We start from the raw sequence: 24,496 nt of genomic DNA on the forward strand, positions 1-24,496 counted from the left end.
CCCACTCAGCCTGAGGGCCCCCACTGGAGGGGATCGTACAGGAATGGCTTCAGGTCTCCTAGGCTCCTCTCCAAACAGGTTGCCACCCCCAGGATACTTCTAACCAGAATTTTAGAGATATGATAAGAGTTTCACAAGGATTTCTGGGCTGGGCCTGAGAGCTGTGTGCCAGTGAACTAGAGCTTCCGGGAGGCCTACAAGTTCAAGATCCCTGCTCTGGGTGTGACCTGAGAATAAGGTACTCCTTGCAGGGTATGCCAAGAGTCAGAAAGAGGTCCCTCAGTGGTGGCTTTACTTTCACCAGATGCTCCCCGAGAACTCGGGAAGGCACAGCACCCCACCATGCACCCTTCAGCCTCCTGAGCAGTCTATATGGCCTGATCCTGGGAGATCACACTCTAGTCTGACTCTCATCATACACAGGAGGGAAATAGGCCAGGAAAGGGTAAAGGCATTCCTGCCCAAGCCCTGAGCCTCCCGGGACTCATCTGCTCTTTCACAATTGGCCAGGGGAGCCTCGCCTTTCTAGCCTGGAGCACCTCCTACCAGACAGGATGACCTTTTCTGAAAGGCTAGAGCTTGGCAAGAAGAAGCCCAGACATTCTCAGCCAGCATCCCACTTCTCTGGCCATAGTCCGGAAGCAGGCTTCTCCTGGGAGGGCCCTGGAAGCCCTGGGCCTGGGACTTCTGTGACTCTCCCTGTGAGGCACAGGCTTTGGGGTCCGTCAGGGCCACCTGGTGCAGGACCGGGACACTTGAGATAGTATCCTGAAGGGCACTGGTGCAGTCTGGACTAAGGCCCTGTCCCCTGCTTTCCAAGGCCAGTAGTACTGACCCTGTCTGGGAGAGTGGCCAGCTCTGTTGCATCAAAGATCTGGTCCAGGCCTGATCCTCAGGCAGCTGACTTCCTCTTGCCATTCCCACCACATCTGGCCCTTTCTTTTTTTTCTCTCACTTGGTCAATATCTGCCTCCAAGAAGTGCTCTGCTGGGCCCACTGTCCACTGGGACACCTGCCCCGGGGCATTAGTGGTGAGCATAGCCCCACCAGGGTCCAGTCTTCCAGGTAATCATGTGGTGATTACTAGCAAGTGAACAGACAGAAATCTAGTGGACAGGCTGGTCCTCGCCCCCGAAGCAGCCTTTGTGTGTCCAGCACCATGCTGACCCCAAGGCTATATCTTGGGAGACCTGACCACACCTACAAGAAGGAGCATTTGGTTTCCCTGGTTTTTAGGTGAAGACTCGGGGGCTTGAGGCAGTGAAGGAGTGTGCCTAGGATCACAAACGCAGTAGGTAGCAACTAGGATTCTGCACCAGAGCCCAGCAGGCCTCCCAGCCTGGCCTTACTCTGCCCTGCCCTGCTGTATTACTTCTGGCAAGTCAAACCTCTTCTGAATGGGCTGTGGTGCAACAGTTGAGAGCCAGGCCCCTATATGCCCCTCGCTGTTACTTTCCATCCCGAGGGCTGTGCTTTCCTCGTGTCTCTCTGGCTTAGTAAACCAGAAGATGATGCCTTCCTGAGGGCTACTTCCAGGCAGAGGCCAGAGCTTGCGTTCATTCCCAACTCAGGACTGGAGAGGAGTCTCCTTTGGGGTATGAGTCATCCATTTATACCCATGTACACTGAGAGCCTATGTGTGCTGGGTGCCGCTCTTCACATAGGGCATACGGCAGTGGCCGTACGTACAGCTCAGTGTGGGAACCGACAAGCAACACGCGCCTGTGTGAACACTAGCGTCCAGACATGGAGGGCCAGCTAGCGTGCAGGGCCGAGGGCCAGCTCCTGGTCCACACAGCTGCTCTGATGGCTGGATGATGGTGGATATAGGAGAGAGAGAGCCCTGCAGGTGTCTAGCATCCAAGCAAAGCAGGAAAGTGAGTACAAAGGCCCTGGGAAAGGGGGCAGGGCAACAAGAAGCCCACGCATCTGGAGAGCTCCAGGAAGGGCAGAGTCAGGGTCAGGGCTCCCAGACCCACACGTGGTCAGGGTCTGAGCTGCGCCCTCGGGGACCACTCCTCCACTCCTTCACAGCACAGCCCCGTGAAGCCTATGGCAGAGACAAGGGCCCCTGGGGACTCTCGTTGGTCCTGAGCCTGGGGGTGTTGTGAGCCCTTGCAGCTCAAGCCCAAGGACCATCTGCGCAGCTGTCTGTTCCCCAGTCCAGAGTTGGCTGCCACAGCCCTCACTCCTGCTGCTCATCCCAGAAGCAGGTCTGGGGCGGGGAGGCCTCTCCCACTTCCTGACCGTGTTCTAGTGGTCAGGGCTGGGGCGCTTCAGAGAAGAAGGGACAGGACAGGGCTGGGGCGGAGGTCACACAGCCCCCTGAACTCCTTCCCTGGGCCAGGTACAAGGACAGAAAGGCAGTGTCCGGGCGCCACAGTCCCCATGTTCTGGTGCTCAAGGAGGTGACGGAGGCCAGTGCGGGCATCTACACCCTGGCCCTGTGGAACACCGCGGCTGGCCTGAGGCGTAACATCAGCCTAGAGCTGGTGGTGAATGGTAGGTGTGGGTGGGGCAGGAGAGGGGGAGGGGACAGGGGGGTGTCTGGGGGTGCGCTGACTGACTGGCTGTCTGCCTGTGTCTCCAGTACCCCCCCACATCCATGAAAAGGAGGCCTCCTCCCCCAGCATCTACTCCCGCCATAGCCGCCAGGCCCTCACCTGCACGGCCTACGGGGTGCCCCCTCCTCTCGGCATCCAGTGGCACTGGCGGCCGTGGACGCCCTGCAGGACCTTCAGCCAGCGCAGCCTGTGAGTGTAGCTCCACCCCGCCTCCCCTACTTCCCAGCCCCATCCCCAACTTCAACCATAACCCCCTCTCACTACCAGCACCCCTCCCCATAGCTCCGCTTTAAACCCAAACCCTATCACGATTCATGCATTGTAAGTCAATCCCTGACCTCACCTTGCCTGAGCAAGGCTCAGACCCTCCCTTGTACTGTCAGGCCAGGCTGGACACAGGAATGGTGCGGCCCCCACCATCCTCTCCCTTGAAAGCGATGCTCCCCAGACACGCAACTGCACGTCTGGAGGGGACCAAAGGACATGCCTCTGGGCACTAGGGAGGACACCCCTCACCAAGCAGGCAGGCCTGGGCTGGGTTTGCGAGACGTGTACTGAGTGAACTCCAAGGCACATTAAGTTCATCTGTGTAGTGCTCACCATTACCCCTTAGAGAGAAAAAGTGAGGTTGGAGAAGGGACACGACTTTCCTAATGTCATGGCAGTAAGCAGCAGAGCTTGCCCAACTGCTGGGCCACACTGCCCTACCTGGGTGCCAGTGGGACAGTCAGTCCAGGAGAACGGAAAACTTGAACCAGCAAGGGCCAGGAATGGAGGGCTCCAAGATGGTTAGTGGTCTGGAAAGCACTAGAGAGATAGTGAATGGTGCTGAGCAAGGGAGGGACTAGTCACATTTGCCATTTAGCAAGAGATCCTAAGGGACAGGGGACAGGGTCACAGGCTGGGGAAGGACAGTAGCTGAGAAACCAAGGGAGACGAGGCAGCCACACTGGCAGAGAGACTGTGGCCCTTGGCATGGTCAGTTAGGGAGGTTCAGTAGGGGTGGGCAGCCCACAGCACTCGAGGCTCATAAGAGATTCTTCTGGACCATGAGGCTGCAGATCACTGGCACCTCCAAATGTGCTTCCATCTGATGCTCTACTGTTAGGCCCTGTATGACTACAGAGCCCTAGGGCGAGTTCTGCTTCCCTAGGGCAGACAAGAGCCTCCCTTGAGCCATGCCTTCCCCCTTAAACCCTCATCCCAGCAGAAGCCCAAAGGTGCTGGGATGCACAGCCGTCCCAGGGAGGGGCTGCAGCTGTAGAAGAGGGACGGAAGGAGAGGGCTTCCTGTAGCAGGAGTTAACAGGAGTGACTTTGCTGCCCCAGGAGATCTAGGTGGATTTTGCAGGAAGGGACACATGAGGGTAGGGGCAGGGGGCACAGCAGACCAGAGGACTAGCACAGAGTCACAGGCATGTGATGCTCTGCAGGCACAGATCCTGGTCTACTGGGTAAGGCTGGGCCTGGCAGCCCATGCAGGATGGGTTGCTGAGCCCTGAACAGTGTGCCAGCAACAAAGCCCCTGCCCTCCTCGCTTACTTTGGGGGACCAACCTTCCCCACCATGAGATGAGATGACCCTGAGTATGAGAAAAGCTTGACCCTACCCTTAGTGTAGTCCCCTCTGCCTGGATCCCTAACTGCCCTTGTCCCTCCTTGTCTTCAGCAGCCGGCGGCGGCAGCAGCGAGACCGAATGCCACAGTGCCAGGACTGGAGGGAGGTGACCACACAGGATGCTGTGAACCCCATTGAGAGCCTGGACACCTGGACGGAGTTTGTGGAGGGCAAAAATAAGGTATGGACCAGCCAGGACACTGAGTGTCTGGGGGAGAAGAAGAGAGAGATGAGGTCCTTTCTTCAGAAGAAGAAAGGTGGGATCAGAAGGAGAGGTGGGGTCCTCTCCTAGCCTTCTCGGTCTCCACTGGACTTGCAGAGTTCTTGCAATAGCATCTGAGAGTCAGTAACCTTTCTGCAATGTCTCTGGACATCAGCTTCCCTGCCTGCAATAGACTGCAAGGGCCTGACCTGCCGCTGCTTCCCAGAGAGGGAAGCTGAGATTCACGGCTGTGGGCCCAAACTAGCAAAGGCTGGGAGAGTTGGGGCTGGGGACAAGCTTTATCCTCCCCGAAGACGTCTGGCCCAGGCTGGGGGCAATCCCTAGAAGAGGCCAAGCAGGGGAAGGACTGAACAAAGGCACCCACTTCCTACAGTCACTTCCTGTTTTCCTACACACCTCCAGAGCCTCTTCCTGTTCCAGGCTGGCCAGGAAGTGCCCGGCTTGAGGTTGGGGGGTGGGCTCTTGGGCTGGTAGGCAGAGCCTATGGCCCTCTCTCTTCCTCTGCCTCCAAGCTGCCCACTCCCCCAGGCCAGAGTCCTTCTGGAGCCCTGGACCCCGTCTCCTCCCCTTGCCACAACCTAGAGCACTGAGAGGCGCTGCAGGCAGCCCCGAGGTGTCTGTGGGCACACAGCGACTCCTGGGACCACAGGCTGACGCTTGATGTGACCAGAGCGCATCGGAACTCTGGCTTGGACCAACCCAGTGCCACCAGGCCCCTGTCGCCTCCCCAGCATGGCAGTAGCCTGAGCCCATCTGCAGCCAGAGGTCTCTCTGGTCCTGCCTAACACTGCCTTCTGACCCCAGCCACAGCTGAGGCCAGCTGTCCATCATGCTGTCCCTTGAGTTTTCAGGGGAGCCACCGCTTGCTGCTGCCCGAGGACCTCATCACCTTCTCCTTGCCTCACCAGTCCTGGTACTGTCTCTGAGCGTTGGTCATCTCCAGCCCAGAGCCTCAGTTTCCCCCATTATTCTAGTGGGCACAGCAACTTCCATGCAGAAAGAGGAGGTTAGGGTAGGGGAACTTAGGCAGGGAATGGATCCTTACACCTGACATGTATCCTGTCCAGACGGTGAGCAAGCTGGTGATCCAGGAGGCCAATGTGTCCGCCATGTACAAGTGCGTGGTCTTCAACAAAGTGGGCCAGGATGAGCGTCTCATCTACTTCTACGTGGCCAGTGAGTGACTTGGGCAGGCCTGGATGGAGGTCAGGAGCCAGGTGGGCGCAGGAGGAGGCCAGGCATGGGAGGAGAAAACACACCTGCGTTGAGGCCCCAGTGAGTGTCTTGTGAGGCACCAGGAGAAACCCCAGCCCCCCGGGCCTCTGGGCCTTGGCAGGAGGACAGATTTGGAGGCTATAGGCATATGAACTGGGATGAGGCAGCGCCATCTGCCCCTAGACCAGGAGGTGCCTCCCGAGGGGTGCCATCTTGTTCCCCACAGCTCCACCTACCTCCGCTTCCCTCCCACCCTCTTCCTGAGCCATGGATCCTGCACAGCAGCTGGTTCGTATGTGCATTTGGCCCTGGGAAGAAGGTCCATGGTTGCCTCAGATTTTTCAAACCTGTTAATGACCTCAGGAACAGTAAGAAGACCATGGAAGGACAGTCACTGGGCCCAGAGGTTTAAATGCAGGCACCTGGAAGAGAGGTGGAGCCAAAGAAAACACTCTACAGGAGAGAGGAGCCCATAGGAGCTCGACAGTGGACAGCTAGAGGGACGAAAGGAAATCGGGAGCCACTGCCAAAGGCTAATGGAACCAGACTGTGTCAGGAAGAGGACAGGGGTGGGAGTGTGCTCAGCAGTGAGGGAGAATGGGCCCTTGTGCCCTTGCTCAGCTGCTGGCAAGAAACTCATTGGTGGCCTGGGCTCCTGGGAGAGGTAGGGGCAGTACCCAGCTGGGGCTTGTTCAGGAAAAACTAGAGGGAGGCACGGCAGGAGGAGCCCCTGGTGGAATTGACTTGAGAGAGTCGGTCTCTTGTCAGGGAGAGGGAGAGGAGGTCTCCAGAGTGGTGTCCCTGGCCGAGGTAGGGTGACATACACCCTTATTTGAGAGCTGAGTGAGTTCAAAGGTCAATGAGAAAGAGAGAGAGACAGTCCCTGAGCAGGTGGGTAGGTTCGCCAGCACCTCACAATGTCACAGTGAGTGGTTCCTCCTTCCCCAGCCATCCCCGATGGCTTCAGCATAGAGTCAGAGCCATCAGAAGAGCCCCTGGAGGGCCAGACCGTGCGCCTGAGCTGCCGGGCTGACAACTACACATATGAGCATTTGCACTGGTACCGCCTCAACCTGTCCACGCTGCATGACGCGCAGGGGAACCCACTGCTGCTTGACTGCAAGAACGTGCACCTGTTTGCCACGCCACTGGCCGCCAGCCTGGAGGAGGTGGCGTCCGGGGAGCCCCACGCCACGCTCACCCTCACCATCCCCAGTGTGGCACCAGAAGACGAAGGCGACTACGTGTGCGAGGTGCAGGACCGGCGCACCCACGACAAGCACTGCCATAAGAAGTACCTGTCCGTGCAGGGTGAGGCAAGCCGGGCCAGAGGGGCCAGTCAGGGCAGCGCTCCCCAAGGAGCCTTTACCCCCGCGCCCCGCATGCGCCTGGGCAGTCCATTCACAAGCCCGAGCCTGCAAGAGCATCCATCCCCGTCTCCTTCCCCTCCAGGGAGGTGCACAGCCCTGCCCACCCCGAGCTCAAATCCTGACCCTTCAGCTTGGAGAGCTCCTAGCACTGGAGGGCCCTTTCCTGGAGTGCCCTCCTGCTTTCTGCAGCTCCACTCAGCTCTCTCTCGACCCCCGCCCCCAGCCCTAGAAGCCCCACGGCTCACACAGAACCTAAGCGACCTCCTGGTGAACGTGAGCGATTCCTTGGAGATGCGGTGCCCAGTGGCTGGGACGCACGTACCCAGCATCGTGTGGTACAAAGATGAGAGGCTGCTGGAAGAAGAGTCCGGTAGGGGGATGGATATAGGTGGAGGGCGGGGTCCGGAAGCTCTCGAGGCCAAAGCCCCAGACCTACTTGAACTCAAACGTCCACCGCCCTCGCTGCAGGAATCGACCTGGCGGACTCGAACCAGAGGCTGAGCATCCAGCGCGTGCGCGAGGAGGATGCGGGCCACTATCTGTGCAGTGTGTGCAACGCCAAGGGCTGTGTCAACTCCTCTGCCAGCGTGGCTGTGGAAGGTCCCGCCTCCCCCTCGCGCCCCCCAGCCCACCTTCTGCCCGCACTCGATGCCGTCTCCTCACGGCCACCTCACTGCCAGTTGTGCCCACCAGAAGGGCTGCCGCCGGAAGGGTACACCCTCTCCCCCATCACAATATGTGCACAGTAGCCACCCCCCTCTTTCTGCCCACTCAGGCTCTGAGGATAAAGGCAGCATGGAGATCGTGATCCTTGTTGGCACCGGAGTCATCGCTGTCTTTTTCTGGGTCCTCCTTCTCCTCATCTTCTGTAACATGAGGAGGGTAAGCACTCCTCGTCCCTAGCTGCTCATGGGCTCTCTCCACCCTGCCCAGCCCTTAAGTTAAGGAATATGGTTCACCCTGGCTCACCTGGAAGCCTTGTATCCTGGGAGGCCCCCCAGACCCCTCCATGCTTCACTCTTAGAGGACAAGAGGTTGTCCATCTGTCCCCTCCTATATCAGAAGTCCCTAAGGAGAGGCCATCTGTCCTGAGCACAGTTTTACCAAAGCCAGGATGGTATGGCCAAGTCAGTGAGCTGTCCCCATCCCCACCTCCCAGCCAACCCATGCAGACATCAAGACTGGCTACTTGTCCATCATCATGGACCCCGGGGAGGTGCCTTTGGAGGAGCAGTGTGAATACCTGTCCTACGATGCTAGTCAATGGGAGTTCCCCCGGGAACGGCTGCACCTCGGTGAGACCCGCTCCCAGCCTGCTTCACCCACCCAGTCCTGCTGGGCAGACACTGCTTCAGCTGCTCTGGGGTCAGACAGGCTGGAGCCCTGCAATCCCTCTATTCTCAGAACTCATGCCAGAAAGTCCCACCTGGCCCCCACCTGGCCTGACCTGTCCATCTAGGCACGCATCCCCAGAACTATTATAGGGGCTCTCAATTCCCAGGCCCCCCGAGGTCACTTCCTGCTGCTCTGAGCAGGGTGGGCCTGTCACACCTGCTGGGAGAGGATGCAGGCCTTCCTGTCAGTCTCTCTCCTCCCTCTCTCCCCACCCTGCTCCCCATGCACTTCCTGTTTGGCAGGGGGGCTCCTGACTTTCCTCCCCCTCCTGGGCCTTCCTTCCTGGCCCTCCACAGGGGTTGTCCCTTCTGCCCAGTCCTCTCCACCCACACCCCAATACAGCTCACCTGGAACCGGCTCCCTGCGCCCACAGGCAGAGTCCTCGGCCACGGGGCCTTTGGGAAGGTGGTGGAAGCCTCAGCCTTTGGCATCAACAAGGGCAGCAGCTGTGACACTGTGGCCGTGAAAATGCTGAAAGGTGTGGGGTCATGGGTAGAAGGGGTGGCTGAGCTGGTGAGGATCAGCAACTCTGGGTGGGCTGGTGGGTCTGTGGTGCCGGAGGGGAAACAGGTTCAGAACAGATTCTTACCAGAGGTTATATAGGGAATCCACGGCCTGGAGCTCACCTCTGAGTAATACTTATCAGTCCCACCTAAACCTTTTGCCTCAGAGAGGGAGGTGGTATTTGCTGCACCCCCACCAGTAAGAGAGCTGGCCAGGCCTCAGCTCAGCTGAAAGTGAAAGTAGTCGCTCAGTTGTATCCAACTCTTTGCTACTTCATGAACTGTACCCCACCAGGCTCCTCTGTCCATGGAATTCTCCAGGCAAGAATACTGGAATGGGTTGCCATTTCCTCCTCCAGGGGGTCTTCCAGACCCGGGGATCAAACCTGGGACTCCTGTGTCTCCTGCATTGTAGGGGGATTCTTTACCATCTGAGCTAGTGGCCAGCACAAAGGGATATTCAGGGCCTGGGTCAGGGGCCAGGTGGAGCCGGGAACCAAGCAAAGCCCCCATGTTGCTTCCAGAGGGCGCCACAGCCAGCGAGCATCGCGCCCTGATGTCGGAGCTCAAAATCCTAATCCACATTGGTAACCACCTCAACGTGGTCAACCTCCTGGGGGCTTGCACCAAGCCCAATGGTAAAGAACTCGGGCGCCCTGCAGGGAGGGCGAAGCCCCAAGGTGCCCTTATCTTTGTGGGTGTGAAGGGCCAGCTGGGCCGGGAGTAGGCGGGACACAGGAGGGCTTGGGGGCGGGGCCGTGGCTGTGGTGCTTGCCCTCCAGCGCACCCTCCCGCCCTGCCCCAGGCCCTCTCATGGTGATCGTGGAGTTTTGCAAGTATGGCAATCTCTCCAACTTCTTGCGCACCAAGCGAGAGGCCTTCAATCCCTGCGCGGTAGGTGGGCGCCCCACCGAGGGCCAGGCCTCTGCTGGTGAGCCGGGTGGGGAGGGCGGAAAGTGCCTTTCCAGTAGATGGCGAGCCTCCTCCCGCTCCGACCTGCTTTGTGCATCGCAGGAGAAGTCTGCTGAACAGAGAAGGCGCTTCTGCTCCATGGTGGAGGACGCCAAGGCTGACCAGAGGAGGCCAGGGAACTGCGACATGGCCCTCCTCACAAGGCTCTTAACGGGCAAGGGCGGGGCAGGGCGGGCCGCTCCAGTCCAAGAAGGTAAGAGTCTGGCTTCCCCTTGCCCGAAACGGCTGGCATGCTCCAGGACCCTGGGATAAGCCAACCTGGGGCCCTCCTGGAGGGACTTAACATGGGAGCGTATGAAATGCACTCTGCCTTAGGCCACCTCAGGAAGCAAAGCCCCCATGTTCCCGCCAGAGGGCGCCATAGCCAGCGAGCCGTGCGCCCTAATGTCGGAGCTCAAAATCCTAATCCACACGGGTAACCCCCTGAACGTGGTCAACCTCCTGGGGGTGTGAGACTTCTGATGTTTGATTTGGTCATCTTCTAGATAAATAAGAGTTTACCCTGCAAACATGGTGGGGAGCGGTCCAGGCAGAAGTAGCAGAGGCAGAGGTTTAGTGTGGCAACAGTACTCACTGCTCTAGGAGTAGTTAGTGGATACCACGGAGAGAAGGGAAGCTGAGGGGCAGGAGAGTGGGCCAGCAGGCTTGTTAAGCCTGGCCAGGAGGGACACAGCCAGGTTCAGTGAACACGTAAGTGCTCCCTTTGGGGCTGGGTGGAAAGTGGGAGTCACAGCTGAGGACCCTCCTAGCCAGCCTCACTTCTTTGTGCAGCCAAGGACCTGTGGCTGAGCCCGCTGACCATGGAAGACCTTGTCTGCTACAGCTTCCAGGTGGCCCGAGGGATGGAGTTCCTGGCCTCTCGAAAGGTGACTGCCCCAGCAGTCTCTTCAGAGGGGAGAAAGGCCAAAACTCACCAGCTTACCCCACAGTGAAGCCGTAGTCAAGGCACATCTCTCCCACTTTGCAGAGCTGTAGACTGAGTCCAAAGGGTAGAACCGAACTCCCAAGATATTCCGCTAGTCAGAGGCAGAGCTAGGTATAGAGCCAGTCTGTCCTACTGCACAGCCTTCTTCGCTGTCTGCACAGTGCCACCAGCTCTCTCCATGGCAAGTTATGGGGCACACAGAAATCTATCCTCAAGACAGCGGGACTCATGCAGGGCATCCTGGAGCTCTAGGTGGGGGTGTGGCCACAGGGGCCTGCTCTGATTGCCTCACTGCTCCTCTTCACCCCCCTAGTGTATCCACAGGGACCTGGCCGCTCGAAACATCTTGCTGTCAGAAAGTGACGTGGTGAAGATCTGTGACTTTGGCCTGGCCCGGGACATCTACAAGGACCCTGACTATGTGCGCAAGGGCAGTGTGAGTACAGGCCACAGAGCGGGGCTGGGGGCTTTGGGCCACGGAGCAGGGTGGGGGACTCACTGCCATCGACCTGGAAGGTCTGCACCCACAGGGATCCTGGAGACCCTGCTGAGGCACCTGGAGCAGGTGAGTGGAGACAGGAGCTGACAAACAAGGGCCCCAGTGCTCCGAATGGAGCTTGTGTCTGGCCTTTTTGATCCACTAGGTGGGCACTGACTCCACACACCTGCTCAGTAGGGGCCGGCCATACAGAGGTAGAGCCTACGTGGCGTCTGTCCTCGAGGTGGACACACCTAGTGTAGCACAGTCAGAGAAAAATACCTGGGTGCTAGCGGCAGCTTGTGTCTCCTTGGTGGTGCTCAGAGGTAGCCAAGCAGGCATCTGAGCATCTACATTTGTTTAGGGTTTTGCCCCAGGGGATGAAGGAAGAGGCTTAGAGGGAGATTGACAGGCAAATTGGGTCCAGGCTGTGGAGAAGGGAATGGCAACCCACTCCCATATTCTTGCTTGGGAAATTCCATGGACAGAGGAGCCTGGTGGGCTACAGTCCATGGGGTTGCAAGAGTCGGACACGACTTGGTGACTAAACAACAGACAATGAGAGGCCCACCGTGCAGGCTTCTGTCCTTTATTCTAACTCTCAGGTGTGTGGGGACTGTGGAGATAACAGTCAGCTGTCCAGAAACTCCCTCTACAAGCTATAACAAGAGAGGGGTGGGGGGTGCTAGGGTGGAGGCAGAGGCAAGTCAGGAAGGCCCATGGTCCTCAAGGCTCCCAGGTCGAAGCCATAGGAGGGAAGTCACATTAGGAGCCACCAGAGGAGGGGTCAGGAGTGATGCCAGGTTTCCAGTGTGGGGACCAAGTGAATGGATAGAGGTGGAGCTGGTGAGGGTGTGCAGGGATACAGCATCCCTCAGTATACTGGGCCAGAGGGTCTGGAGCTGGAGACAGGCTACAAGTTTTCTCTGGGAGAGCACGGGGGAAGAGAGGGACCGGATGTCTGCCCAGAAGAGTAGCAGGGAAGAAGCCTTCAAAGAAGTCACCAGGCACCTCTGGAATGGAGTTGGGGGAGGCGGCAGGGACAGAGCCAATTGCAGGAGCCATCTGAATACACGCAGGGTGGTCCTGACCAAAGAGCCTTTCTTGGGGAGAAGAGGGGCAGGGGAGGGATGCCCCTGGGTTTGGCCTCTCTCCATTCTTCCCTTCCCCATTGGGACACACGTCCATCCCACAGGCCCGGCTGCCCCTGAAGTGGATGGCCCCTGAGAGCATCTTCGACAAGGTGTACACCACGCAGAGCGACGTGTGGTCCTTTGGGGTCCTGCTCTGGGAGATTTTCTCCCTGGGTGAGTACAGGCAAGGGGCAGGGCAGGGCAAGCTCAGCAGAGATGCACACCTGGGCCGAGCAGTCCCGCTCATTCTGAGACAGTTGTTTGGAGGGCCCCCTGGGTCCCCCCTCATGTCCAGCCTGTGCCCACGGCAGAACCCCGTGTTCACCCAGCAGCTCCTGGGCTCGTTACCTGTCACAGAGGGAAAGGCCGTAGGAGTTCCCCAGACCCCTCCCTCCCTGGCCGAGCCCCTTCCTCACAAGCCATTGGGGACACTGCTCCTGGCTTCGTGGGTCTGGGGAGCATCTGGAAGGAGACCAGCTGCTCCCTTGATGACCACAGCTGCTAACACCTCACATAGTAAACCGGGCCTCGCTGGATCCAAGATGAGGGGCCCCAACCAGGGTGGGAGTGAGGCGGGAAACAAGTAGAAAAGTGAAAAGGCTGAATGGCAACCATGACCGGTACTGTTAGTAAAGATAAAAGCGCACGGGGAGCACAGGAAGGACAGTGCTGGGTGTGAGCCAGAGGGGCCAGGAGGGGCAGGCTAACGACGGTGGGTGGGCTGGAGGCAAGAGGGCCTGCACAACAGCAGTCCAGGGTGCAGGGTTGGTCAGGGCCGTGGTCCTTGTGTTGGGAGCTGAGCAGGGTGTAAGCAGTCAGCATTGGCAGATGCCGCAAAAGCTTGTACTGGTGGTCCAGGCAGCCCCTGCAGGCCCTCTGGGGTGAGGGCCTGGGATTTAAGTCTACTGGGAGCCGTGCAGGGTTTGAGGGAGGGACTCTTGTCTTAAAAGGGCCTTTCCACTACTGTATGGCTTGCAGGAGCTAGGTCCTTTTTGCTGGTAGAGCCCACAGGACTTAAGGAAGAACTGGAGAAGGCTTCTCTGAAGAGGGCTCACTGTGACAGGGCCACTCAACTGGCTCAGCCAAGCTCTACTGACCCTGACGGTCCCAGGGTGGGAAGTATTTCCACCAGTGTGCCTGTGAAAGCTCTGATGCTCATGGCAGTTCTCACAAGCGGGTGCCACCATCCTCTTAAACAAACAAAGAACTCGTCCGAGGGGAGGGGGGCAGCAGGGTGAGCTCCCTGCCATAAGGGGCCGGGGCAGAAGCGGGTCGGACCTGAGCTGAACAGCGGTAGCCTGCTCCCCACCCAGCCCCCGTCCTGTTCTACCATCAGGGGCCTCCCCATACCCTGGGGTGCAGATCAATGAGGAGTTCTGCCAGCGGCTGAAAGAGGGCACCCGGATGCGGGCCCCGGAGCTAGCCACTCCTGCCATGTGAGTCTCTCGGGAAGCCGCTGGCACTGAGGGGCCGTAGGGGTGGGTGGGCACCAGGAAAAGATAAGGGGGGTTGTGTGCAGGCTTGGGAAAGGGGGCTTGCCAGCAGGGGTGGGAGGCGGGAGGGAGTTCAGGCACAGAAGCCGGGCTGGAGGCCTGCAGACACCGCCTCTCACTCCACCATGGGTCTGCTGACAACTCTCCTCCTTGCAGGTAGGAGGGACGGCCCGCCTAAGCCCGGGGGAGGGAGGCAGGCAGAGCAGGTGTGAGGGATCGGCGGGAGGTGGGAGACTTGGGTCTGCTGGGCTCGGGTGCAGGGTGCACTCAGACTGCCGTCCAGCATCCAGCTATACCCACAGACGCCGCATCATGCTGAGCTGCTGGGCGGGAGACCCCAAAGAGAGGCCTGCATTCTCAGATCTGGTGGAGATCCTGGGGAACCTGCTTCAGGGCAGGGCCCAGCAGGTGAGGCCCCGACTCTCCCTGTCCTGCTGCAGCAACCTCTGGCCCTCAAGCCAGGGACCATCACATGGATGGTCAGAGCCCAACTTTCCCACGAAGAGCCCCAGGCTGATCCTCAGGGAGCCGGCAAGGAGCCCCTACCTCCTGGCAGAAGAGTGGCATGTTCTTCTCCCTCCCTCTTTGCCCCTCTGCCCCCTGCACCCACCTCTGACTTGTATCTCCCTCCCCAAGCTCAGGGCTGGCTCAGGCCAGCCCTGAGACCTGGAGGAGGAAGCAGGGAGCTGCCTGCTGCCCCAGCCTCAGGGACTTGAGATGGGCACTTGGGGGCCAGTGCTCCCCCAAGGTGAGGGTGGGAAGTACCGATGTTCAAGGCTGTGGGACAGCCAGGCTCTGAAACGAGGATGCTGTTATTATGCCTGCCTCCTCCTTAGATGGGGCACCTGGAAGGGCTGTGGGGAGAACCTGCCCAGCTCCTTTAGCCCTTGGAGCCCTTGAGAATAGCACTTGAAGGATCAGGAACTCTAGAAGTCCTGAGTGCAGGAGTAGGGGCGAAGTGGGGCCAAGGAACCTCTGACCCTGGCTTTTTGTGCCATTCCTGCCAGGAAGATGACTGCGTGGCTCCTTGTGGTTCTCAGAGCTCGGAGGAAGGCAGCTTCTTGCAGGCATCCACCACGGCCATGCACATCACAGAGACGGATGCTGACACAGAGGACAGCCCGCTGAGCCTGCACCAGCACAGCCTGGCCGCCAGGTCAGCCCCCTCCCCCGCCTTCAGATCCAAGGGTCCCCCAGGCAAGGGCAAAGCAGTTTGGACATGTAAGTTTGGACAAGTAAGTCATCAGTCATCAAGGAAAAGTGAAGGAGAAGGACTTAAGAGGCCATTGTTTATCAACTCAAAGAGCTAAGTGACAGCATCGCTGATGCCCTGGTGGGTGTGGTCAGTCTCAAGTCCTTGCAAGCCCATGTGGCCTCTGAACTCTGCTTTTCTCCGTGCCCCCTCAGTTCTTCCCTCTGGCTTCCTCCGCCTGCCCACACTCCTAGGCCCTGAAAGGCCCTCCACCATCAATTTCAAGGGAGCGCCGCTCTCAGGCACCACGGCCTGGCCAGCTCCACCCTGTAAGGAAATAGAATGGAGCAGGCGGGGAGAGGGGCGAGTTCCCAGGGACCCCAAGGGTGGGGCTGGTCACTCACTAACCTTATTCAGGATTTAGAATGGAGCCTAAGTATCCAGAGTTTGGGGTCAGAGGCTAGTGAATATTTACATTCCAAGAAGGTCGTACATCCACATTCGCGTTGGTGTTGCTGAGAGAAGAGCTCGGGACTCTCCACGCCATCTTCCCCAGCAGAGAGCAAGGCTGAGCCTGGGGAACAGGAACACCCAGCTGGTTTTTGCCAGGTTCCTTCCACCAGCCCCGCCGTAGGCACTCGAATGTGCACACACACGTACACACGTGCAGGTCAGGCAGGGGCTTGTGACATCAGTACTGCCTGCCCTGCATAGGGTGGCCTGTCCTGGAGGGAAGTCCTCCCCCAGCCTCTCTCCAGCTCCACATCACACCCAGGCCAGGTGCCGTCTGCTGCTCACTTCCCACATCCTCCCCAGCAGTGGCCTCAGGGAGGTTCGCTCGTCTTGCCTGGGAGCAGAGGCAAGACTCGGGGGCCTGGGGAGCCGTCTAGACCAGCCCCTGGGGTCCTTCCCGAGAGGAGAGGGGTGCAGAAGGAAAGGTGGAGAGAGCGTTCAGGAGGGGTGCTGGACGGCACTTCTCAGCACTTGCCGTTTCCTCCCCACAGATATTATAACTGTGTGTCCTTTCCGGGATGCCTTGCCAGAGGAACGCAAACCCAGGGTTCCTCCAGGATGAAAACGTTTGAGGAATTTCCCATGACCCCAACTACCTACAAGGCCATAGTGGTAAGTGGGGTGAGTGGGCCTGTGCCCCCGCCCCAGGTCAGGGCCGCTGGACTCCTTCCACAGGGAGCTGGACGTCAGGAAGTCCTGAGGCTCATGGCAGAAGCCAGCTCAGCACAGGGAGCCCAGTGCCACCATGTCTCTGCTCCTTTCACCTGAGCCCTCCTCACTCACCCAGGGCCTCCCCCCACCCGCCCCAGCACCCAGCCTCTTTCTCCCAGCAAGGTAGAAACCCCAGTAGAAACCCAGTGGAAAGTCAGCTCCTCCTTCTAGATGGTTCTCCTGGGATTGACTCGAGTCAGGGCCCTCCTTGGGTGGCCATCGGGCCCCGTGACTGGAGAGGAGAAGATGGTGTCACTAGACAAGAAGTCTAGGGTAAGAGGCACAGGAAGACCACTCATGTTCTCAGATGCGGTCAAGCAGAGGAGACCTCTTACAGCTCAGTGACCGTTGTGTAAAAGCACAGCCTTCTAGCCTCCATCCAGATGGGGCTGGAGTGAGTACAGGCCCAGGGTGGGGCTGGGTACAGGGGCTGCGATGGGTGTCCTGAACCAGCGCCATGCAGACCCGACCTCCCATCCCCAGGGTCAGATAAAGGCATAGGGGGAGGGCCTCCCATCTTTGATGAGAGTGCGGTTCAGTCCCCCTCCACAGAAATCAAGACCACTCCAAGTCACACTGATTGTGACATAGCCCTGCCAATCCTTGGACGCATCTGAGGATCCTTTTTCTGTACTGTGAGCTGTCAGATTCTTTCTAGACTTCCCCTGTTTCTCCCGGTGCTCCTGCTCTGCTGTGTCCTGAGCAGGTGTATGGCTGCCTTGTGTATCTCCCAAAAGGGGCGTCCCAGTCTTGCCACCCTCTTGAATCATAGGGTGTGGCCCCACCAGTCACAGTTCCTCCCTCTGCGGCAGGGGTGTGTAACCCTGACCAACAGCCTCTGGATGGAACGGAGGCCTGTTTCCCACACGCAGGATGAGTGTCCAGGCAGCAGAGGGGCAGGTCTGAGGGGCAGCTGCCTACAGACGGGCCTTCCTAGGGCCCACCCACAACCTTGGCATGATCTCTCTGCACAGGACAGCCAGACGGACAGTGGGATGGTGCTGGCCTCCGAGGAGTTTGAGCAGCTGGAGAGCAGGCACAGAGAAGAGAGCAGGCTCAGGTAGGGCTTCTGGAGGCCCCCTCCTGGCCAGGGCCCAGTGCAGGGAGGCCAGGCCTGCATGTGCCTCTCACTCTCTTACCTGAAACTTTTCATGTCTCCAAATTACCTTTTTGTGTGTTCAAGGCAGACCACACTGGGACTTGAGGATTTTGTCCACCAGCCTTCCCATAAGCCCCACCCCTCGTCACTGTCCTGACCCAGCACCCTGGTGCTGGTCCCCAAACCTCACTCCCCTTTGACAGATACTAGACAATAACCTCTTTGTGAATCCAAGAAACATCGGCTGTGTCCAATGGATGTAACACCCTTCACCCAGCCAGGGGAGGCCACAGATCATGTGACCTAGAGCTGGCTGTTGTACTTTTTTGATGAGAATACAGTTACAGAGAAATCTTCCAGCGTGCTTGCATAGGGGGTGAGCTCCATAAACAATGACCTCCATTTTCCAAGAAGATATCTCCACTCTTTAAAAATAGATTTGAATATTTAAACTTTTAAAGGTATACATTAAATAGTTAAATGTGTGCATTTTTTTTTAAACTTTTGATCCATTTTTTCAACTTCATAGAGAAGCACACAATTCTTTTTTCACACAGCATCTCTTAAAATCCAGTGGAAACTGCACATTAAAGATGGGTCTGGGCAATGGCCTAAGATACTCTGTTGCATATAGAACCATAAATGAAGATTAGTGTCTTTTTGCATGCAGTCTTTTACCTTTTTATTTGTATTGGGGCACAGCTGGTTAACAATGCTGTGATAGTTTCAGATGAACAGTGAAGGGACTCAGCCATAAATACACACGTGTCCATTCTCCCCCAAACTCCCCTCCCATCTAGGCTGCCACATAACACTGAGCAGCGCTCCATGTGCTATACAGTACATCCTTGTAGGTTGCCTTTTTAAATATAGCAGTGTATACATGTCCATCCCAGACTCCCTAGATATCCCCTCTGCCCATCTTTTCCCTCAGCAACTGTAAGTTCACTCTTTAAGACTGTGAGTCTCTTTCTGTTTTGTATCATCTTTTTGGATTGCACCCACATGTAAGGGATGTCATATGATCTTTGTCCTTCTCTGTCTGACTCACTTCATTCAGTATGTATGACAGTGTCTAGGCCCATCCATGTTGCTCCAAGTGGCATTATTTCGTTATTTTTCATGGCTGAGTAATATTCCAATGTATATATGTACCACATCGTTATCCATTCCTCTGTCGATGGACATTTAGGTTGCTTCCATGTCTTGGCTATTGTAAACAGTGCTGCAATGGATACTGAGATGCATGCATCCTTTCGGATCATGTTTTTCTCTGGATATATGCCCAGGAGTTGGGATAGCAGGGCCATGTGGTAGCTCTATTTTTCGTTTTTTAAGGAACCTCCATACTGTTCTCCGTAGTGACTATATCAATTTACATTCCCAGCAACATTGAAGAAGGGCTCCCTTCTCTCCACACCCTCTCCAGCATTTGTTGTTTGTGGGTTTTTTGGTGATGGCCATTTTGACCAGAGTCAGAAGTGATATCTCACTGTAGTTTTTATTTTCATTTCTCTCATGGTTAGTGATATTGAACATCTTTTCATGTGACCCGTATCCATCTGTGCTGCTGCTTATTTACTTTAGTAATTGACTTGCTCATAGCTGTTTAAATGATAGAACCTAAAATATTATATTAATATAAAACACTGCTCTTTTTTGCTATTTCCAGATCCTTGTGTGACACCTGTGTCTTTCAGGGACCCCTTTTGGGGCATCTGGTGTAGTTCCACTTGTCTTCTGCCTAGGCTGTTTTTGAATCAATAGGTGTTATCATTGAATAGTTTACCCGAGACCACAGGTGTTAGTTTGTATCACAGTAGGATAGTTGAGGTCATTCTTCACCTTTCTGGCAGGTATCATTAAGATCTCCGCAACTTAGCCAAATATCTGTTACCTTCCCAGCAGCCCGCAAAGGCATGCGTGCAGCACTGTGAACACGCAGGTTTGTGGGGTCGCGTGCTTGCAGATGACTGCTGAACCTCTAGCATGCATCTTGGCCTCCTTCTTTGTTTTCATTGATTCTGTCAGGTAACCTCTATGAGTAACTGAGTTTTGAAAAATTAATGCTTTTTATTTATTCAACAAAAATAGTTTCTGGCTAATTTTTCTTTACCAAACTTTTTTTTAATCTCCCCAAAAAGTATTTCAGTAAGAGGATGAGCTGAGGATGTTAAGTACTTAAATTCCAGTCTCCACACATCTTTCTAAAATCAGCACATGAAACAAGACCTCTCAGAGTCCGTGACTGTGACATAAGCAAGGGAGAGACTCCAGTTGTGTGTGAGCAGAGAACTCAGCAGCAGAACCAGCAGAGCCATGCCCACAGCCTGGCTGGGGAGAGCCATCTGGGAACTGCCCCCTGAGAGGGGACCTTCCAGGTCCTTGGGACCATGGCCATGCAGACTGAGGAGATTCCAGAGTGTGAGCACTAGGACAGTGGCCTTAGGAAGGCTCTGCTTCTGAAAGGACAGTGAGCAGGAGGGGAGCGTGCCTCTCAGGTGCCTCGTGGGGAAGGAAGAGGAGAGTTGGAGAAGAGTCTTATAGAAGCAAGGTTATATTAAGAGTTGAAAAGACAGTTACACACCCAAGGGTCTCTTCATTACAAAAACTGCACATCATGATGGAAGCAACAGAGGACATTATTCTCTTCCCGGGTTCCCTTAGAAACACATTGTGATGAGCCACAAAGAGGTGTAGCTGGTCACTTGGCAAATGGAACATTCCCCAAACAGATGTAGAGGTGGGATGGAACGTGCCTTGAAAGCATCTGTCAGGGAGAAGGAAGGAGTTTATCTCCTCAGTTCTTTCCTATCTTCTGTTAACCACTGGTTAGTACTCACCCTGTGGAAAGTTAACTCATCCTCACTTCAAGGTGACTCACCCAGTCCTTTCAGTGGCACTTAGGATGCCATTACCCATTCCCTGTGACATGGCAGTTCATCCAACTCTAGGTGAAAGGGAGATCTGCAAGCCCTGGGCTTGTGGTTGGTCAGTGCGGCTGCACAGCAGCAGCTGGGGAGGTGTCCAGCACTCCCTCTTAAGTGACTGGCAAGTCCCCACTGGTGATACAGCATGGGACGTGAATGGAGCCTTTGGAGAGAGGGATGCAGTTGGATTCAAGGGGTTATGGTGTTACAGTACTCCTGAATGAAGAAAGCTACGGAGACACCTACATTCCTGGCCCTCCTGCCATAGGGTAGTTCAGTTCAGTTCAGCCACTCAATCGTGTCCGAATCTTTGCAACCCCATGGACTGCAGCACGCCAGGCTTCCTGTCCATCACCAACTCCTGGAGATTGTTCAAACTCATGTCCATCAAGTTGGTGAAGTCATCCAACCATCTCATCTTCTGCCATCCCCTTCTCCTCCTGCCTTCAATCTTTCCCAGCATCGGGGTCTTTTCCAGTGATTCAGTTCTTTGCATCAGGTGGCCAAAGTATTGGAGTTTCAGCTTCAGCATCAGTCCTTCCAATGTATATTCAGGACTGATTTCCTTTAGATGGACTGGTTTGATCTCCTTGCAGTCAGATCAAACCCATTAAGGTAATCTCAGCCTGATAAGCATGAACAGAAAAAAAAATGAGCACTATCCATACAGTTATTATAAGAATAAAAAAGAAAATCAGAATTAAAACTTTTCAGTAGCCATAAACACTCCAAAAATAGCATGGAAAAACTGTGATACAACACAGCAGCATAAATTCATAATGAAATAAGTAGCTGTACTATGAATCATAAATTCAAAAATTCAGAATAAAAATGGATGAAGTGTAACAATATCAAATGGGAGCCGACTAAATTTATGGAAGAAATTGAAATAAAAGACAAAGCCTCTCAAAAATGAAAAGCAGAGTGCCCAAGGGACAATTAAATACGATCAGGCTTGCAGTGGAGGGCACGTGTGATAGATATGAAAAGAGGTCAAGAATAAATCAAGAGGTCTAAAGGGTCAGAAGGAATGTGAAAATTTTAGAAGTTAAATAGAAAACTCCCACAGATGTACAACTGGTGTCTCTGAAGAAGAAAAATGCCAACAGTGAAATAGAACTAATATTTAAATATGTAATTCAAGATAATGCTCTTAAATAAAAGGAGACCAAATCTACATATTAGAAGGGTACCTGGGAAAACTGGTCCAAAAAGAGTATAAACTCTGAGACATATCCCAGTTGAACTATCAAGTTCAGCTAGAGATAAACATCCAGGTAAAACACCAAGTCACCAAAAAAAAAAGAGAGAGAGAGATTGAAGCATCAGGCTTTTCAATAGCACCATGCAAAGCAAAAACAATGAAACAACCTTGCAGAAATCTCAAAGAAAATGAATGCTAAGGAGGGGGAATCACTGGGCCATCGGTGAGGCAGGAGGGGACCGGAAGCTGCAGGGCCTTCTGGGCCTGGGGCAGAAGCTTGGACTTTATTCAGAGAGTGAGTTGTAGTGAATGAGTTGTGTTGAAGGGTGTAACTTGAAGGATCTCTGAAGGCTGGCCTATAGGGAGGCATGAGTGGGAGAAAAAAAGATGTGATAGGGCAGTACAGAGCACGCGGTCATGGCAGCTCACTCTAAAGAAGAGGTGGAGCGTGCATTTCAGCTCGGAAAGGACAGGACTGCCGTGTGGGCTGGATGTGAGGGGTGAGGGAAGGGGAGGAGGAAAGGATGACACCTGGGTGCTTGAGACATTAAATCAACGTTGGTGCCATTTACAGAGATGAGCAAGACTGGGAGAGAAGCAGGTTTGGGGGGATGGAGTCAGGCTTTCTCCATTGTCCCGTGCCCAGGCATGACAAAGAACGTCCTGGTGTTTGCCAGCAGGCACATTGCTTTGTTTTTCTATTTAAGTCAAATGTGTGTGTGTTTCCATTGGCTTTGCTTGTTGCTCTGGTTGTTTCTGGTGATTCCAGTCAGACCTGAACACAGTTCCGATCGTTACTCTTTTCTGACTGATGTCACCTTCCTCTCTCTGCAGCTGTAAAGGACCAGGCAGGAATGTGAGCATGACCACGGCACACCTCGACCCCCAAGGGAGGCGGTGGCCCGACCCGGGGCCCCGGGGCCAGGTGTTCTACAACAGCGAGTACGGGGAGCTGGCAGGGCCCCCGGAGGAGAGCGCCAGCACCCTAGCCGCCCGATCACCCTTCTTCACAGACAGCAGCTACTAAAGCAGCTTCAGACAAGCCACCCTGGACCCTGGGCTCTACAGTGGGTGGGGGTCACGCCTGGCCAGTGAACAGAGGGCTAGAGACCCAGGCTGGAAGCTTATCTCATCTAGTTTGGGCCAGGAAACATTTCTTCCTCCTTAGCTAGGAAGAGTAAAACCCAGGTTCCAGCGTTCCCTTCAATTCCATCACCATGCCTGCCCAGGACACCCTGCAGATCTCTGGGGCTCTCCTCCCCTTCAGATTCAGATTCCACTTAGTTCAACATCCACAGGGGCCAGCTCTGGGCTGAGCACTCTCATAGGAAATAATATCTCTTTGGGTGCCTCTCTCAGCATGGTAGATGGTGTGATCCCTGACTTCTGATGAGAAATAAGAGAATAACATAATAGTCCAGGTCGAACTGTGGTCTCCCAGCCCTGCCCCAAATACTGCCCCTTCCTGTGGGAATGGCTTTCTTCATTTGCCTTTCCAAGGCTCAGACAAGGTGCCATATTTCCAACTCAAAGCAACAAATGAGAAATTTGAGTGGAGAGGAATGGAAGTCTCCTTTCCTGAGCCTGACCAAGCAGCTCAGAGTAGCCATCTCTGCAGTTCCAAACCAGTTACAGCAGCCTTCTTCTCCTGAGTGCTGAGAACTATTCAACTTTTTTTTTTTTTATTAGAATTTCAGAGGCTATTTGAGCTGCTGTGAAGAATTTACTTTTAAAAACTTCAGTCTGAAGAGAACCCAGGAAAGGTGTTTCTGAATCTGGAAAATTCTTGCCTCTGACACCCAGTCAACTGCTGTCATAAAAGACCCCACTGTGGCTACCACTTCTTTCTGGAGAAGGCCCCCAGCCGTACCTGCCTGGTCCAGAATTGGAAGAGTCATCTGATGGTCTAGAGCTGCCCATTGGAAAGCCACCTGGTTCTTCCCTCTGGGGCCTGGATCTGCTACCCAAGGTGCCACCCAAGCTGTGAACATCCTTATGAGAGGCAAATACTATGGGTTCCTTCAAGAAAGGCTTTGGGGCTGGCCCAGAGGACCCACCAGTATTACTGTATACCAGGAGGCAATCCACAGATGCCCCTACACCCCCATGGAGGCCCCTGTCTCCTGCCCCCTGATCTGTACCTGACATCAGTGGTCTGGCAGGTCAAGCCTCTGCTGCCACAGAACAGTGGAGGGCCCTCTGGAGGCTGGACCATTCCGCACTGCCTGGCCACCCACACCCCAGGAGAAAGACCCTCATCCCAGTTAGTATCACGGAGGTTGACACCCCGCTCCCCACCATGAGACGCTTGCAGGACAGGCGGCTGTGCAGCGAGCAGGGGCGTGCCCGGCAGGAACCACCGCCCCCCCCCCCACTCCAACCACGTTGTATATTGTTCCTTTAAGATACATTGAATGTAAGTGTGGCTGTAACCCTAACTGTCCCCAGGTGTCCTTCTCCCCTGATATCACCTGCTTGTAAGACCTGGGTCTCAGGTTTACCTGGTTGAGGTCCAGAGGGTGTTTCAATCAGAGAAGCATCTCAAGGACTTCCGTGCAGTGTCCCAGGCCCAAGACCCCTCCCGACATGTGTCCACCTATGCTCCTGTCACATAACTGCACACACAAAAATGTATTGAGAAGAAAACCTCCCCCTACCCCTTGCAGAACATATGCTCCAAAAAGATAAAGTATTTAACAAAAGATAATAATAAATTTGATGCCAGTCTTGAGTTACAGTGAATAGATTCTCAGCTAAATTCCAGATCTCTATTAAGATTTTATTGTAGCCTTCCTCCCACCTGATCATCAGCCCTACAAGCCCATTGGACAGGCCATGCAAAGGAAACGGCAGTAGAGGTAACTCATGCCCCCTTTCTCTGCCCAAAGGTTGTTATTGTTCAGTCACTCAGTTGTGTCTGACTCTTGGCCACCCTGTGAACTACAGCACGCCAGGCTTCC

At 55.3% G+C, this 24,496-nt stretch overlaps 1 protein-coding gene across 3 annotated transcripts in view; it reads left to right on the top strand.

Moving 5' to 3' along the window:
- The window catches only part of FLT4 (fms related receptor tyrosine kinase 4), a 41,312-nt gene extending 17,034 nt beyond the window's left edge, over positions 1-24,278 (top strand). For 2 of the 3 annotated variants that reach the window (XM_019963694.2, XM_070792310.1), the window contains 22 exons: positions 2,348-2,502; positions 2,591-2,753; positions 4,232-4,361; positions 5,471-5,579; positions 6,567-6,929; positions 7,212-7,358; positions 7,457-7,588; positions 7,764-7,870; positions 8,148-8,283; positions 8,757-8,861; positions 9,411-9,524; positions 9,692-9,780; positions 9,901-10,051; positions 10,630-10,724; positions 11,097-11,219; positions 12,457-12,568; positions 13,731-13,830; positions 14,190-14,295; positions 14,895-15,043; positions 16,084-16,204; positions 17,278-17,363; positions 22,371-24,278. In XM_019963694.2, coding sequence (XP_019819253.2) covers positions 2,348-2,502; positions 2,591-2,753; positions 4,232-4,361; positions 5,471-5,579; positions 6,567-6,929; positions 7,212-7,358; positions 7,457-7,588; positions 7,764-7,870; positions 8,148-8,283; positions 8,757-8,861; positions 9,411-9,524; positions 9,692-9,780; positions 9,901-10,051; positions 10,630-10,724; positions 11,097-11,219; positions 12,457-12,568; positions 13,731-13,830; positions 14,190-14,295; positions 14,895-15,043; positions 16,084-16,204; positions 17,278-17,363; positions 22,371-22,563 — 2,986 coding nt within the window. In that variant the 3' untranslated portion in view covers positions 22,564-24,278. The remainder of the gene's footprint in view (positions 1-2,347; positions 2,503-2,590; positions 2,754-4,231; positions 4,362-5,470; positions 5,580-6,566; positions 6,930-7,211; positions 7,359-7,456; positions 7,589-7,763; positions 7,871-8,147; positions 8,284-8,756; positions 8,862-9,410; positions 9,525-9,691; positions 9,781-9,900; positions 10,052-10,629; positions 10,725-11,096; positions 11,220-12,456; positions 12,569-13,730; positions 13,831-14,189; positions 14,296-14,894; positions 15,044-16,083; positions 16,205-17,277; positions 17,364-22,370) is intronic. The other variant, XM_019963695.2, reaches the window with a different exon arrangement.
- Positions 24,279-24,496: the final 218 nt, after the last annotated feature.

Source organism: Bos indicus, chromosome 7, assembly GCF_029378745.1.
Source record: "Bos indicus isolate NIAB-ARS_2022 breed Sahiwal x Tharparkar chromosome 7, NIAB-ARS_B.indTharparkar_mat_pri_1.0, whole genome shotgun sequence".
Classification (NCBI taxonomy): domain Eukaryota; kingdom Metazoa; phylum Chordata; class Mammalia; order Artiodactyla; family Bovidae; genus Bos; species Bos indicus.